The sequence below is a fragment of the Eublepharis macularius genome, chromosome 12 (assembly GCF_028583425.1).
Source record: "Eublepharis macularius isolate TG4126 chromosome 12, MPM_Emac_v1.0, whole genome shotgun sequence".
In the NCBI taxonomy this organism is placed as follows: Eukaryota; Metazoa; Chordata; class Lepidosauria; order Squamata; family Eublepharidae; genus Eublepharis; species Eublepharis macularius.
Window position 1 is genome coordinate 78,436,163 of NC_072801.1, and position 13,030 is coordinate 78,449,192.

Here is a 13,030-nt window from a genome sequence, read left to right on the forward strand (position 1 = left end):
ACCTTTTTTGGTCTCATTTTAGGCCAGGCCATGGGATGGAGATGGCTCTGGTAGTTCCAGTTGATGATTTCAACCTGAATGTAGACGAAGCCCACGCTTCACTGTTGCGCCTCCTAGATCTATCCGCAGCCTTCAATACAGTAGACCATGTTATCCTGTTGTGGTGTTTGGAGGCAGAAGAATGTGCCTTGGACTGGATTAAATCATTCCTCATGGAATGGACTCAAAAGGGTTGCTACTGGAGACCAGCTACCTTCAGTCTGAGAATTACCTTACAGGGTTCCACAAGGTGCAATCTTATCCCCCATGTTATTCATCCTCTATGTTAAGCCTTTAGGAGAAGTAATTTGTAGCTAAGAAATTGGATGCCATGAATATGCATCCAGTTGTATCTCGCTATCCAAATGCCCTGGTGATGCATTAGAGGTACCGAGTCGCACCTTGACAACTGTTGTAAAACAGCTGAAAGCAAACAAATTGAAACTGAACCCAGACAAAACAGAAATGGTGCTGGTTTGAAGAGCGGCGCTCTTGAAGGACATTGTACGTCTGACCTTGGGTGGGATTCAGTTGACCCTGGCAGACTCAGTTAAGAGCCTAGGCTTATACTGGATCCAGGACTGCTGCTAGAGAAGCAAGTAAACTCAGCTGCAAAGATGATCTTCTCCCGACTCAGAATACCCTCTACTCAAAGTCAGCTCAGAGACTCCAGCTGGTGCAGGACACAGCAGCTTGTTTACTTTCAGGAGGTAGATGGAGCACGCATAGCACTCCCATTCTGCAGTCACGCCATTGGCTACCCATCAGTTACTGGGCTCGGTTCAAGGTCATGACTATCACATTCAAAGCCTTTCATGACCTTGGCCCCTCTTATATCTATGCAACCGCCTCTCTCCTTCTGTTCCAGTTCTGAACTGAGCTTTCTGCAGATACCACCCTGCAGTTGGGCAAAATCAATTGCTGCCCTTGTACACTTTTCCTGCAGTAGCCCCCATTTTATGGAATGGTCTGCGTCTGTCTGAGGAGATCAGGAAAGCTCCCCCCCTCCTTGCTTTCCACTAGGTATGCAAAACTGAAGTATTCAGGAGGGTCTTCTGCTTTGATTATCGGGGTTTCTTATAAACAGGGGTCATTTCGTAGAAAAAAAGCTGGAGGAACTCATTAGCATAACTTATTAGCATCACTCATTAGCATATACCACGCCCCTTGACATCACCAGAAGTGTGTCATTAGCATAACTGGTTTGCATATGCCACACCCCCTGCCATCACCTAGCCTGGCTTTTTTGGACCCAATCCTGACCATCCAGGGCTGAAATTGGGCCCAAAATGGCAAAAAGGAGCTGAAAATGGCTGAAAAGAGGCCCAAAATGGCCAGGATCAGGCGGCTGCTGAGTGGGAGAGTGATCCACCACCTGTCAGAGGCCCGATCCGGGCCGTTTCGGCCCCAATCCAGGCAGAAACGGGCCCAAAATGGCCTAGAGTCAGGTGGGCAGAGCCACCTGACATGTGACCTCTTTGGGGAACTGCCGGAACTGCGCTCCTGTGCGTTCCCCCTCAAAATGAGCCCTGCTTATAATTAGCTCAAAGAAATACTTTAGTAAGGGACAGGGACTATAGACAATGACATCGCTAAAGATGACGTTAATTTTTGCTTCAGAAAAGTTTTGTATCTCTATTTGGGCTTTATGCTCGTTTTCAGAATTTCTGCTACCATACCCTATTGTACCTGACTGAATATCCTAACTGTTGATCATACTGTATTTGGCTAGCTGTTCGTTATATTGCATTCACTTGCACTGTGTAATCTGCCTTGAGTCTGAGGGAGAAAGGCAGACTAGAAATAAAAAAAAAAAATACAGTACTTGCAAAGACCTGGCGGAGAGAATCCGAACACAGAACTGTATGGTGTGGGGCCAGAGGACAATGTTCAGAATCCTGGGTGAGGAGAAAGCTACCAGGTCCCCTATCCCAATGCATGCACATTATATGTTAAAAGAAAACTGGACGGGGGGGCAGACTTTTCCATTAACAGCACCAAAACATATGGAGTTATCTTCTCTGCAACTTTGTTTTGTATCTGTATGTCAAAGCAGATTTTGAATATTGATTCTGAGCCCCTCCCAAATGTTAAAACCAAATATGACATAGACATCAAAATAATAATGCTCTGACTCCAAAATATGCTTTAGGATTGGGGAAGGGGCGATTTTTTTTAAACTGATCCAGCACTCTGAGATCAGCACTAGTCAACAGTTTCCCTTACATGTAATAAAAGGTAATGAACTGTCTAAGTTTTGTTTGTAACATTTTTATTCCACAGAGGCTGGCATGCATTCCTCCCCCCGCCCCCAATTTTATTTTCACAGCAACCCTGGGAGGTAGGTTCCACTGAGAGTGACCAACCAACTGACCACTATGAGATCCCCAAGCGCTTCATGGCTTGAGCCTGGCGCTCTCACATCTCGGAACAACACGGTATCCACTACACCAGTCATTCTCAACCTTTGGTATATTACATCCCACCCACCACTCTTATCAAAGGACTGGAGTTCCACCATGACTGAAACATTTCTCTGCACCCCACTGGTTTTCACTGTGTTGCCAGCTGAAAGTGCAATGAGATGTCATGGTGGGAGAACCCTGATCAGACCCTGACGCCCTTTTTTTAAAGTCATGGAAGTAGAATAAGGTGTGATTCAGTTAAGGAGCTAGGGCATGGGGACTTTAACCCTTCCCCCCATCATTTTTCTTATTTAGCAACTTACACACACAAGCCCTCTGAACTGCTGCTTGCCCAGTGGAGGAAAACACAGATAGCCATATTGAGCCTACCTGTTTCTCATACATGGCAATTCATACTATGAAAACATTTCAGAAGAAAAGGGTTTTTAAAAACCCTCTTGCAGAGCCACAGCTCTGACCCAACTTCCCCCTCCTCTGACTGCTATTTGTATTTGATTGTGTGGATCTCCGCTGTGCCTGGCCCTGAGTTTGGATGCCGTAAGTTTTTCCCCCTGCGAGGAAGAGTACCAGTAGAGCTCTCTCAGATTGTCATGGTGCAGCAGAATAACGAATCACCCAATACAACAATCCACATTCAATATTTAAAACTATTTCAGGAGTTCTTCTCGGTTCCAAATCAACACTGACATCTAGTGGCTACCATGGTAAATGGCATGCCTATCACAAAAGATTTAGAGAGAGATCCTCGGGGGTCCATAAAATTACATTTGGGGAATCCAGTTATCTGATTGAATCACAATAATCATTTTGGTACCTCTCACTTTCAAGCAGATATGAAAGATCTGAATGGAGCCAAAGATAGGCCTAATAAGCTAAACAGGCTTATGTCATACTCATTTCTGTTTCTGCTACAAGATGTTCACGATGTCTGTTTTATAATAAAGGCTTTAATGTTGCTAGAAAGACATGCTGTCCCTGTTTGATACAAAAAACAGAACTTCAAACCGGAGTATTTTTTTAAAAAGTTGAAATGCATCAGTCTAGTGCCTCAAGTCCAGTGTGAAACTCCATCAGCCGTGCTTGGTCTCACGTTGCTGCCGTTTCAGTGTCCAGTTCCAAAACAGGTTGAAAGGCCTTTGTAAACACTGCAGGATATGCAGGTCTGCATTGTTGCACCTAGGGCATTCAAAGAGTGCAAGGACATCACCCTCAGGGTTCGGAAGCATTCTCTCTGCAAGTCCCCCATCACCTTCTTTCACCAAGCTTCCCACAGTTCACACGGAGAGGATTGTTGATGGAGGGTGCGGAGAAAATTCACCCTTTCTCAAACGGGGAAGCTCTTCCAATGCTGGTTGTTGTGGGTTTTCCGGGCTGTATTGCCGTGGTCTTGGCATTGTAGTTCCTGACGTTTCGCCAGCAGCTGTGGCTGGCATCTTCAGAGGTGTAGCACCAAAAGACAGAGATCTCTCAGTGTCACAGTATGGAAAAGATGTTGGCAGGTCATTTGTATCTACTCAGGAGGGGTGGGGTTGAGCTGAGTCATCCTGTAAGAGTTTCCCAGGGTGTGGAATGCTAATGGCGGGAGGCTTCACTGTATCCCGAGGAGGTTCTTTGGCATATGGATTGGTGCTTGATGTGCTAATCTTCTCTGCAGGGCTATTGTCGGGGGTAGAATGTTTTGTTAGCCTGGTGTTTGTTAGCCTGCCAACATCTTTTCCACACTGTGACACTGAGAGATCTCTGTCTTTTGGTGCTACACCTCTGAAGATGCCAGCCACAGCTGCTGGCGAAACGTAAGGAATTACAATGCCAAGACCACGGCAATACAGCCCGGAAAACCCACAACAACCATCGTTCTCCGGCCGTGAAAGCCTTCGACAATACATCTTCCAATGCTCTCTCATAATCCCATTTATTACCTTACCGCAGAAAGTATTAGATGATACTACTAACACTCTGAGAGTAGATTTTAAATTTACAAAATAAAGGAATTCCATCTCTAAAGAAGAAATGAATCTACTTCACAAGCTAAAGGCCCTCTGCTTTGCTAAGTTATGGCATTAACTGCCACAACATGGGGGGATGGGACACTGGCTCAAAAAGTTTCCGAAGATCTATTTGTGGAGGAGGAGCAGCCTATGAACAGCCACTTGCCATGATGGCTAAAGGGAATACCAATTGCAGAGAAGCAATGGTGCTTGTGGCCACTGGGCAAAAAAAAAGCCAGGTAGGCTACATGGACATTTGCTCTGATTCATCAAGGCCCTTTTGTTCTTTAAAAAAATCAGTGCTGGAGAGAGGACACAGGATTAGAACACGTCTCGGCAGGAAGAGAGACAGATCAACCAACAAACAAAACAGAATTCTAATTTAAGGGGCTGGGAGGAAGCAGTAGGGCTCTTACAGGCCCAGCTCTTCCCCTGATCAGGCAACTGTCCCTCCTTCTTCTTGCGGGAAATACCTAAAACTCAGTGAGGTCATCGTTAAAGTACAGCAGGATGGCCGGGGTGAAGGCATCAGCATCCATGTTGAGGTTGAAGAACTCTTCGTCCTCATCTGGGATATGGTTCTGCTCCAGGTTCCGGTCCATGTCCAGGTTGACCCCTTCATATTTCCATGTATAGCTGGCTGCATGAGCGTTGTAGGGAAGGTAACGTCGCAAGATCTCCCACATGGATTCTTCGGAGCACACCTGCAGATGTTTCGTGTTACATTCACCGTTGGAACTGCAGAAAGGCTGAATGCATCTCAGAACTAAGCAAATCTCTTCAGCCCCCATGTCCTCCGCAGGAGAAGGTAGCCATGTTTTATTGCATGCTCTCCACATATAATAAAAGGGGGAAATAAGGAACATCTCTGGATCCCAAAGGAAACAGGAAATCCAGAGGAATTACTTTTTTAAAAAAAATTAAAGGATGGTTTGGATTTTTCAAACTGTTCATTTTGTTGTGTTACTTCCTTCAATATGCAGTGGTAAATACTCAATAGATAGATAACTACTTCTTACATATGATGTGTTTTGATGAGATACCTCAGTGTTACCTTCTTCCAGACAAGTTAGGAAGATAAAACTTGACATCTGTTTAGAAGGGGCTTCCCCCCCAAATTTCTTTTCAGCTTGGATCCTGTCTAGATTCTCCATTGGCACGAGAGGAAGGTGACTTTCACCAATCCCCCAAACCAAGGGTGATTACATGGTTACGTACAATGTTTCATCTGCAACGTGAGCCTGGGCCAGTCACACACTCTCAGCCTAACCTACCTCATAGGGTTGTTGTGAGGATAAAATGGAGGAGAATGGTGTAAGCTGCTTGGGTACCCAATGAGGGAAAAGAAAGGGCATAAATTGAGCAAATAAATAAATATCACAAACTGCATCCCTCTGCATGTACAATATGCTAAGAAGAAGAGCAGCCCCCATGTCTTGTGGATTCCCCCCCCCCTGCTTCTCTGGCGGGAGTGGAATGGGACTCACCTCGAGCGTGTGCTCCTGGGAAGTCAGAGTGTTGATGATCCGAATGTGTCTGGTTTTGGTAGACAAGATGCCCACCTCATACCTGGAATCCTTCCACCAGGGCACACCAAAGTCATTAGCCCAGTCCGAGCGAGGCAGTGGAGGAGGGATGTGCACAAAGCGACCTTGGGGAGTGTAGTACTTCAGGCAGCCTGTGAGGGGGTTGATGTGCATCTGGATCTGGAAAGGAAGAGAAGACTGAAGAGGAGCCCCAATTTCCATTTTCAGTTAAAAGGGATTTCAACAATGGCCTACAAAATGGCACAGGCTCAAAATTAAAAACCTTCTTCAGGGTTTAGCGAGAGCAGAAACAATTGTGCCTCTTTATGCAACTCTTTGACGTCTTTCCATTTGCAGCACCAAACTTAAGGAAGAAATTGTCAAAAAATTCATCATGACACCAGGAAGGAATCAAAGAATGGTCAAAGTCTGTGATTTGGGGGGGTGGCATCAATTTCTACCTGAAGTCCATGCAAAAAGATACAGACAGGGGAGAAAGAACAAGCGATATCCATTAGTTATGGCATGAAAGGACACAGAACTTATAAAAATCACATTGTTAGGGAGATTTTTTTCCAGAATAGTATCTGTCAAATCGTGGAGCAGACAAAACTGGGCACAGTTGTTGCTTAGAGAATCAGCCAAGGCCAGAGATGTGAAGGCCTGAAAAAAACTGGAGAATTTGGGGGATACAAAAGAAACCCTTTTGTGAATAGTTTTCTGTTTTGGAAAGAATGAGCTGCTTTTTTTAGGACAGGATTCTACTCACTCAAAGTGAAGATATTTATCCCAGACAACCTACAGCATTAGAGAATGACAATTCCTATCTAGACTATAGACATACCCAACATTTTCAAAAATGTACTCACAGTTTAAATGTTTGTAATGATTATGCTATATGATAATGCACCATTGAAGAGTTTATTGTTTTGAAAGTTATAAAGTTTAACAATAACCAAAACTGCTGCTAGTCCTACTGCAACTCTAGCAAAGTGTTTCTGTCCAAATAATACTTCCTTTGGTTTACTACAAAATTAGTTTTTTTCTGCGTTCAGCTTTTACTCCCCTCCTTCTCAGGTGCCAGAACTAAGAGCTCAGTCTTGCCTTCTTTGACTGGCAGTGGCTCTTCAAGGTCTTGGCCTTTCACAACTGCCACTTGAACAGAAATCCATAGGGATAAGCATTAATGCCCAGTCACAGCCTCTAAACAACTTCAGCTACAAGACTGTGCACTTAGGAGTAAGCCCTACTGCACTCAGAGGCCTAGGCATGAACTACCTGTGGGCCAGTAACATGCTTTCCTCCAAAATGCGACTCGGCTGGTGACTTACATCCTTGGTCTTGGGGTTGAACCAGTGACTGATGTCTTTCCCTGCTGCTTCAAGGAGAGGCTTCAGCAAGAGATCACCTGGACAGGCAGAGAGAAAACCAAGTCAACAATTTCCAAAGGCGGCGGCGGGGGGGGGGGGGGGAGCCATTTGTTGCAGCAAAACCAAAACGGAACCTTTGGGGCACCTTAAAGATTCCTAAGAGATACCTGTGGGAGGGGCATTCATGGACTAATACCCCATTTCTCCTGACTCATCAGTGCCACAAGATACTTTTGAGTTAAGGCTACATTATTCACTCGTTGGCAGTAAGGCTTCTGAAAGCAAGGCAAAGGATCCTTTCCCAAAAGGGCCATTTCCTTTTGTGCATTAAGAACTTCCAGCATCAGTGCTGGGGAAGGTAAAAGCAGTGCAGGACGGGGAGAGAAAAGAAAATCCTTTTTCTAAAGAGAATATCAAGGACATTTCCATAAACAATGCCATAGGGTAAATAAACACAAGTTTACAAGACATAGCATTAGCAAGAATCCAATACAGAGTTGAAGAAATGCTGAAACAGAACATAAGCAATTCCAAGGCTGACATTAGACAACATGAAGCACAGGTGGCACATAGGAGCACATATTTAAAACAACAGATAGTACGTAAGGCAACATAGTGGTGAGGTCTATGGTCCCTAACTCATTAGTGGAGCATCTGAGACTCCCTCCCTATAATACAGCCCTCCTATTTCAGTAAAAAGCCTTTTTGAATAATTCAGTTTTGCATTGCCAGAACAGTAGGGAAAGCCATGAGAGTGGGGACTATAAATAACATTAATCATAACAATAACGTATCTGACTTTAGAAAGTTCACATCCTGGAAATCTAGCAAGAGTCCAGTAGCACCTATAAGACTAACAAAATTAGTGGTAGAGTATGAGCCTACCACTAGATACCAGAGCTGTGGCTCAGGAAAGCTCATACCCTACCATACATTTTGTCAGTCTTATAGATGCTACTGGACTCTTGCTCTTTTCTATTGCTATAGATAGACTAATATGGTTACCCATCTTGATCTATCTCCTTGGAAATCTTGTTGATCTACTGGACTCAAGTCTTGTCCCTCTACTACCCACCTGTAATCATAACAACAATAATAACAATATCTTCCCCCTCCCCTCCAGGTTGTTGGCCATCCCAGGGGCAGGGAGGGGTAGTCTTGCGGGGGGCGCTACCTTTGTATTCCTTCGCCAGGGGGGTGAGATCATAGACCCGCCCCAAGAAGGAGAGCCAGAGGTCCGTAGGCCGGTTGTGCACCGACACCTCCTGCGGGGAGTAGTAGCGGGGCCGAAAGGCGGCCATCCGGAAGAGCCGCCGCTGCCGCCGCGTCCGTCGCTGCCATGGCAACCCTTCTGCGGCCGCGACGCCCGACGGGAAACGGAGCCTGCGCAGGGCGGAGAAAATCCCGCGCACGGGCTGCCGGGAGCTCCTTCGCCCCTCCCAGACTCGCCTTGCTCTGCGGAGGCGCGCGTGGACTTCTGGGGATTGTAGTCTCTTCTGTTGTCGGCCGAAGGAGGGTGGGAAGGGGGTGGAAGATGGCGGCCCCGGCGCTTCCAGAGCAGCAGCAGCGGCGGCGGCAAAGGGGGGAGGAGAACGGCTGCGAGGACGGCCCCAGCCCCGGGGTAAGTAGGAGCTGTGCAGGCCCCGCAGCTGGGTGGTGGGGGACTCCAGCAGCTCGCACTGAGGAAGCCTTGCACATCACCTGCCTGGTCCTTTCACCTGGAGATGCCGGGAGTTGAACCTAGGGCCTTGGCATGCCAAGCAGAGGCTCTGCCATTGAGCCACAGCCCCTCCCCACCTCTGGTCCATCCAGGTCAGTATTGCCTGCTCAGGCTGGCAGCGGCTCTCTGGGGTCTCAGACCAAAGTCTTTCACTTCACCTGCGGCTGGATCATTTCTCAGGAGCCAGAATCTGGGCGGGGGGAGGCAGGTCGTCAAAGAGAGCCAAGGTGCGGGGTTAGGGGGCAGGTAGTGGTAGCAAAGACCAACAGGATGCACAGTGTAATACTTGCAAACTAAACAACCCGCTGTGAAAACAGGCTAATTAGAGCCAAAGTTGAAAGGAAGTCTGGTATACAATTTATCCTACACAAGCAGACAATCATAACAATAGCCAATATTTGCAACAGCCACACACTATTGGCTATTGTAAATGTTGGCTATAGAACACTTTATGCTATTTTGTTATTGTGGCTTTAATTGTTATAATTGTCTGTGTGTGTGTGTATGAGAGATTGTATAAAAAGATTTTCTTTAAACGTTGGTTCTAATTAGCCTGTTTTCACAGTGGGTTGTTTATTTTGGTAGCAAAGAAGGTGCCAGTGCCCCCCCCCCTCCAATGGGCAGCCCTGTTAGCTTGCAAAGCATCTCACATGCTTGCGCTTGCCGACAGCCTTACGACAACTCTGCAAGGTAGGCTTGTATTATTTGCCTCCTATTCCTCTCCCTTTTGGTGGGAGATGGTTTGTTTAAGGCCCCCTAAAAGAGGTCACTGCAGAGGCCAGATTCCCTCTAGGCTTCACCTCTGGCTACACCAGTTTGGCCCAGCTTGGTGGTTGTGCGTGGATGGAACCCCCCCCACACACTAAAGGGCTCACTTTTTGTGGGTGTGAAAGAGTCCTCTGGTGTTCACAGAGAGGTTCAAACCACCCTTTTGCAGTCCAGTTACTCCAGAGTAGCGTCTATATTCTTGAATATTGTGCTGCTCACCAGCCAACATTCTCAGCAGCAGAGGGAACAATTGCATGCTGGCTGTATCTTCACCCGGTCAAAAGTCACCCCACCAAAAGTCAGTTTCCAAAGCAATTTGGAAGTAAATAAATACTTAACTTTGGGGAGAAGCAGGGCTCGTCCCTAGAGCACAGTCTTTCTTTGCAGGAGATCTTGTGGTCAGTTCCTGATATCGCCATATAAAAGCTGTCATTTAAGAGGTGCTGGGAAAGACCCTTCTGGGCCAGAGATCATCTGCCCATCAGAGTAACCAGTCCTGAGCAGGATGGACTAAGGGTCTGACTCACAGACATACAGCGAATGGCGTGCTCCATGATGATGATGATCATAATCATAATAATAGTGTGCTTATATACCACCCTTCTGGACAGATTAGTGCCCCACTGAGAGTGGTGAACAAAGTCAGTGTTGTTATTATCCCCACAATACAGCTGGGGAGCTGAGCTGAGAAGAGAGGCTGATCTAAGGCCACCTCCTGAGCTCAGGGCAGAAGTGGAAGTCGAACCAGCAGAGGGCTGATTCGTAACCCAACCACTTAACCCTCTGCTATAGTTTCTCTCTTTGGTCAATGAGACCCGATGTGGAGGTCACATCTGATTCTGGAGTCTGCCCAAGAGAGAGATTCCCTAGCATTAGCTAAATAGCAAAGAGTCCAGTAGCACCTTTAAGACTAGCCAACTTTATTGTAGTATAACCTTCCGAGAACCACAGCTTTCTTCGTTAGATGCATCGTCAGCTTTCGAGAGCCACAGCTCTCTTCGTCAGATGCATCTGACGAAGAGAGCTGTGGTTTTCGAAAGCTGACAATGCATCTGACTAAAAGAGCTGTGGCTCTTGAAAGCTTATGCTACAATAAAGTTGGTTAGCCTTAAAGGTGCTACTTGACTCTTTACTATTTTGCTAGTATAGACTAACACGGCTAACTCCTGGATCTGTGACCTAGCATTAACTATATCTTCATCCTGTCATGACAACAAGAAACTTGGTTACGTTTAAAACTGAAAATAAAGTTAAGCAAACAAATTAAAGGAGTTCAATGTGGAAGTGAGGGAAGCAGTGTAGCACAGTGGTTAGAGTGTTGGATTATGCTTGGGGAGAGTGTGCTCAGATCTCTGCTCATCATAAAACAAATCAGGTGACTTTGGAGCAATCATTCCCTCTTAGTGTAGTCAACCTCACAGGGTTGTTGTTAGGATAAAATGGAGGCAGGGAGGACACTGGGCTATCCTTTGGGGAAAGGGTAGGATCAAAATGCGATCAGTAAAGTTAATCAGGAAGTGTCCGCTAAGTCCTGTGGCCCTTGAAGACCAGAGCTGTTTTTGGGATGATGCTCACAGGTACTGAGAGCTGGTAACTTTTTTCATGATTCTCCCAAGTCTGAAGGGGGGAATCGGTGAAAATTGGCACAGCCTTATTTATGAGTACTGGCAACTTTTTGTTACAAAAAGAATACTGTTGAGGACTAACCGGCTGGGTGTTTTTGCCAGGAATCCGTTGAGGATAAAGGTGAGTCATCGTACCAGCGCTCCCGTCGCAAGCTGGAGAACCTCCTCAACAAGAGCATGCGCATCCGCATGACAGACGGCCGGACCCTCGTGGGCTGTTTCTTGTGCACCGACCGAGATTGCAACGTGATCCTGGGCTCTGCCCAAGAGTACCTCAAACCCACAGGTGAGTCCTAACCCCAGTTTGCCGCAGTAAAGTGTTATTTAAATGCAACACCAACATAGGCCAAAGTACTCTCCCAGGGACTTTATAGATGCATGGCATCTTCTCAAAACTGGACTGCTACCTGTGCAAAGAAGCTGCACGCTTGGGCTGCTGAGCCTAGTTTGGGATCTGGGAGAGAACTCCCAGGTTCTCTGAGGCAGGATGGAGGTGGGTGGAGGCTAGGCCTTTCTGGTCCTCTTGGAGAAGAGAGGGGTGCAGTTGGGTAACCAAGCCTCTGGGATCCCTGGAGAAAGGGGGGGTTTACAAGGGAGACAGATGTACTCCTGCCGTCTCCTCCTCTCCCTCTGCAGACTCCTTCTCCACGGGAGAACCCCGAGTCCTGGGCCTGGCCATGGTTCCTGGACATCACATCGTCTCCATTGAAGTAGAGCTTGAGAGTTTGGCTTCCCTGCAGTACCTCTGATACACCAGCAGAGAGCGGCCCATCTTGACTCTTGGAAAAAAAACGGGTCCGGCAACTCCTAGGGACTCCTAGGGTTTTTTCCGCATGTTCAGATCTCCCCCACGGCTTTGCCCGAGCACTTTTCTATCAAGCCCGCGTTGGACTGATTTGCGGTGCATAAAGTATTCCTCATTCCCAGGACTAGGGAAGCCAGGTGTTTGCATTTTAAAGATGTTTATTAAATCTAATAAAGTCTGGCTATTGCCCTGAAGTGGTGGTAATTTTCTCATTCCCGTATCCCTCTCGGAGAACTGTGTGGCCCCCATCTCCCCCCACTGGGGGGTCAGCCATTAGTGACCTCGGAGATAAATGCAGCCTTGGAGTGGAGTTAATCAGTTTCCAGCAGGCCCACAGCCCTCCCTTTGATCTGCCTGGGCTACCTGAGATGCCCTGGGGGTGGGGAGGAAGGTGGTTGAAATGGGGAGGGGAAACAAGCTTCCTCTTTGTTGTTTCTGCTGTCTTTGTCTTCCCTCCAGGAAATAGTGGGGGGGGGAGGTTACACTGTGTGATTCCGATCAGCAGGAAGGACAGAGAGAGCAGCAATGGGGCCTCTTTAGGTCACAAGAAGCAACTTCCTCTCCTTCCTTTTCTTTTGGCTGCTAAATATTATTTTCTGTTAAATTTAGCCCCAACCTTTTCTGTCCAGTGTGCAGCCTAGGCTGTCAACCGGACCTGATCTTCCTCTTTCCCTGGCGGTGGGAGAGACAGACTGCATAGTTTCTAGTGTTTTTGTCTCCGCAGACAGGACTAGAAACACCTATTTTTACACAAGGAAATGGA

The 13,030-nt window shown here is 46.9% G+C and overlaps 2 protein-coding genes across 3 annotated transcripts; one reads left to right on the forward strand and one right to left on the reverse strand.

The window, feature by feature from the left end:
- Positions 1-3,394: 3,394 nt before the first annotated feature.
- Positions 3,395-8,677, reverse strand: LOC129338275 (cytochrome b5 domain-containing protein 1). 2 transcript variants are annotated; one of them, XM_054992353.1, is made up of 5 exons: positions 8,524-8,677; positions 7,311-7,387; positions 5,941-6,159; positions 4,927-5,157; positions 3,395-3,641 (listed from the first exon to the last, which is right to left on the reverse strand). In XM_054992353.1, exons 1-4 carry the CDS (start codon positions 8,648-8,650, stop codon positions 4,927-4,929), a joined length of 654 nt encoding a protein of 217 aa, XP_054848328.1. In that variant the 5' UTR covers positions 8,651-8,677; the 3' UTR covers positions 3,395-3,641. The 2 variants fall into 2 exon arrangements, with proteins under 2 accessions (XP_054848328.1, XP_054848329.1); XM_054992354.1 differs by lacking the exon at positions 3,395-3,641 and having other exon boundaries at positions 5,151-5,321.
- Positions 8,678-8,841: 164 nt separating this feature from the next.
- NAA38 (N-alpha-acetyltransferase 38, NatC auxiliary subunit) lies at positions 8,842-12,461 on the forward strand. Its single transcript, XM_054994959.1, has 3 exons — positions 8,842-8,970; positions 11,565-11,748; positions 12,099-12,461. The coding sequence occupies exons 1-3, from the start codon at positions 8,884-8,886 to the stop codon at positions 12,209-12,211; spliced, it is 384 nt and encodes a 127-aa protein (XP_054850934.1). The 5' UTR covers positions 8,842-8,883; the 3' UTR covers positions 12,212-12,461.
- Positions 12,462-13,030: the final 569 nt, after the last annotated feature.

Excerpts from the sequence above, each read along its gene's own strand:
- LOC129338275 (XM_054992353.1), bottom strand. The coding sequence starts at position 8,650 with ATGGCCGCCTTTCGGCCCCGCTACTACTCCCCGCAGGAGGTGTCGGTG. Across the intron at positions 7,388-8,523 it reads CCTGGCGAAGGAATACAAAG|GTGATCTCTTGCTGAAGCCT; the intron begins GTAGCGCCCCCC and ends CTGCCTGTCCAG. Across the intron at positions 6,160-7,310 it reads TCAACCCCAAGACCAAGGAT|ATCCAGATGCACATCAACCC; the intron begins GTAAGTCACCAG and ends CTTCCTTTCCAG.
- NAA38 (XM_054994959.1), top strand. The coding sequence starts at position 8,884 with ATGGCGGCCCCGGCGCTTCCAGAGCAGCAGCAGCGGCGGCGGCAAAGG. Across the intron at positions 8,971-11,564 it reads AGGACGGCCCCAGCCCCGGG|GAATCCGTTGAGGATAAAGG; the intron begins GTAAGTAGGAGC and ends TGTTTTTGCCAG. Across the intron at positions 11,749-12,098 it reads AGAGTACCTCAAACCCACAG|ACTCCTTCTCCACGGGAGAA; the intron begins GTGAGTCCTAAC and ends CTCCCTCTGCAG.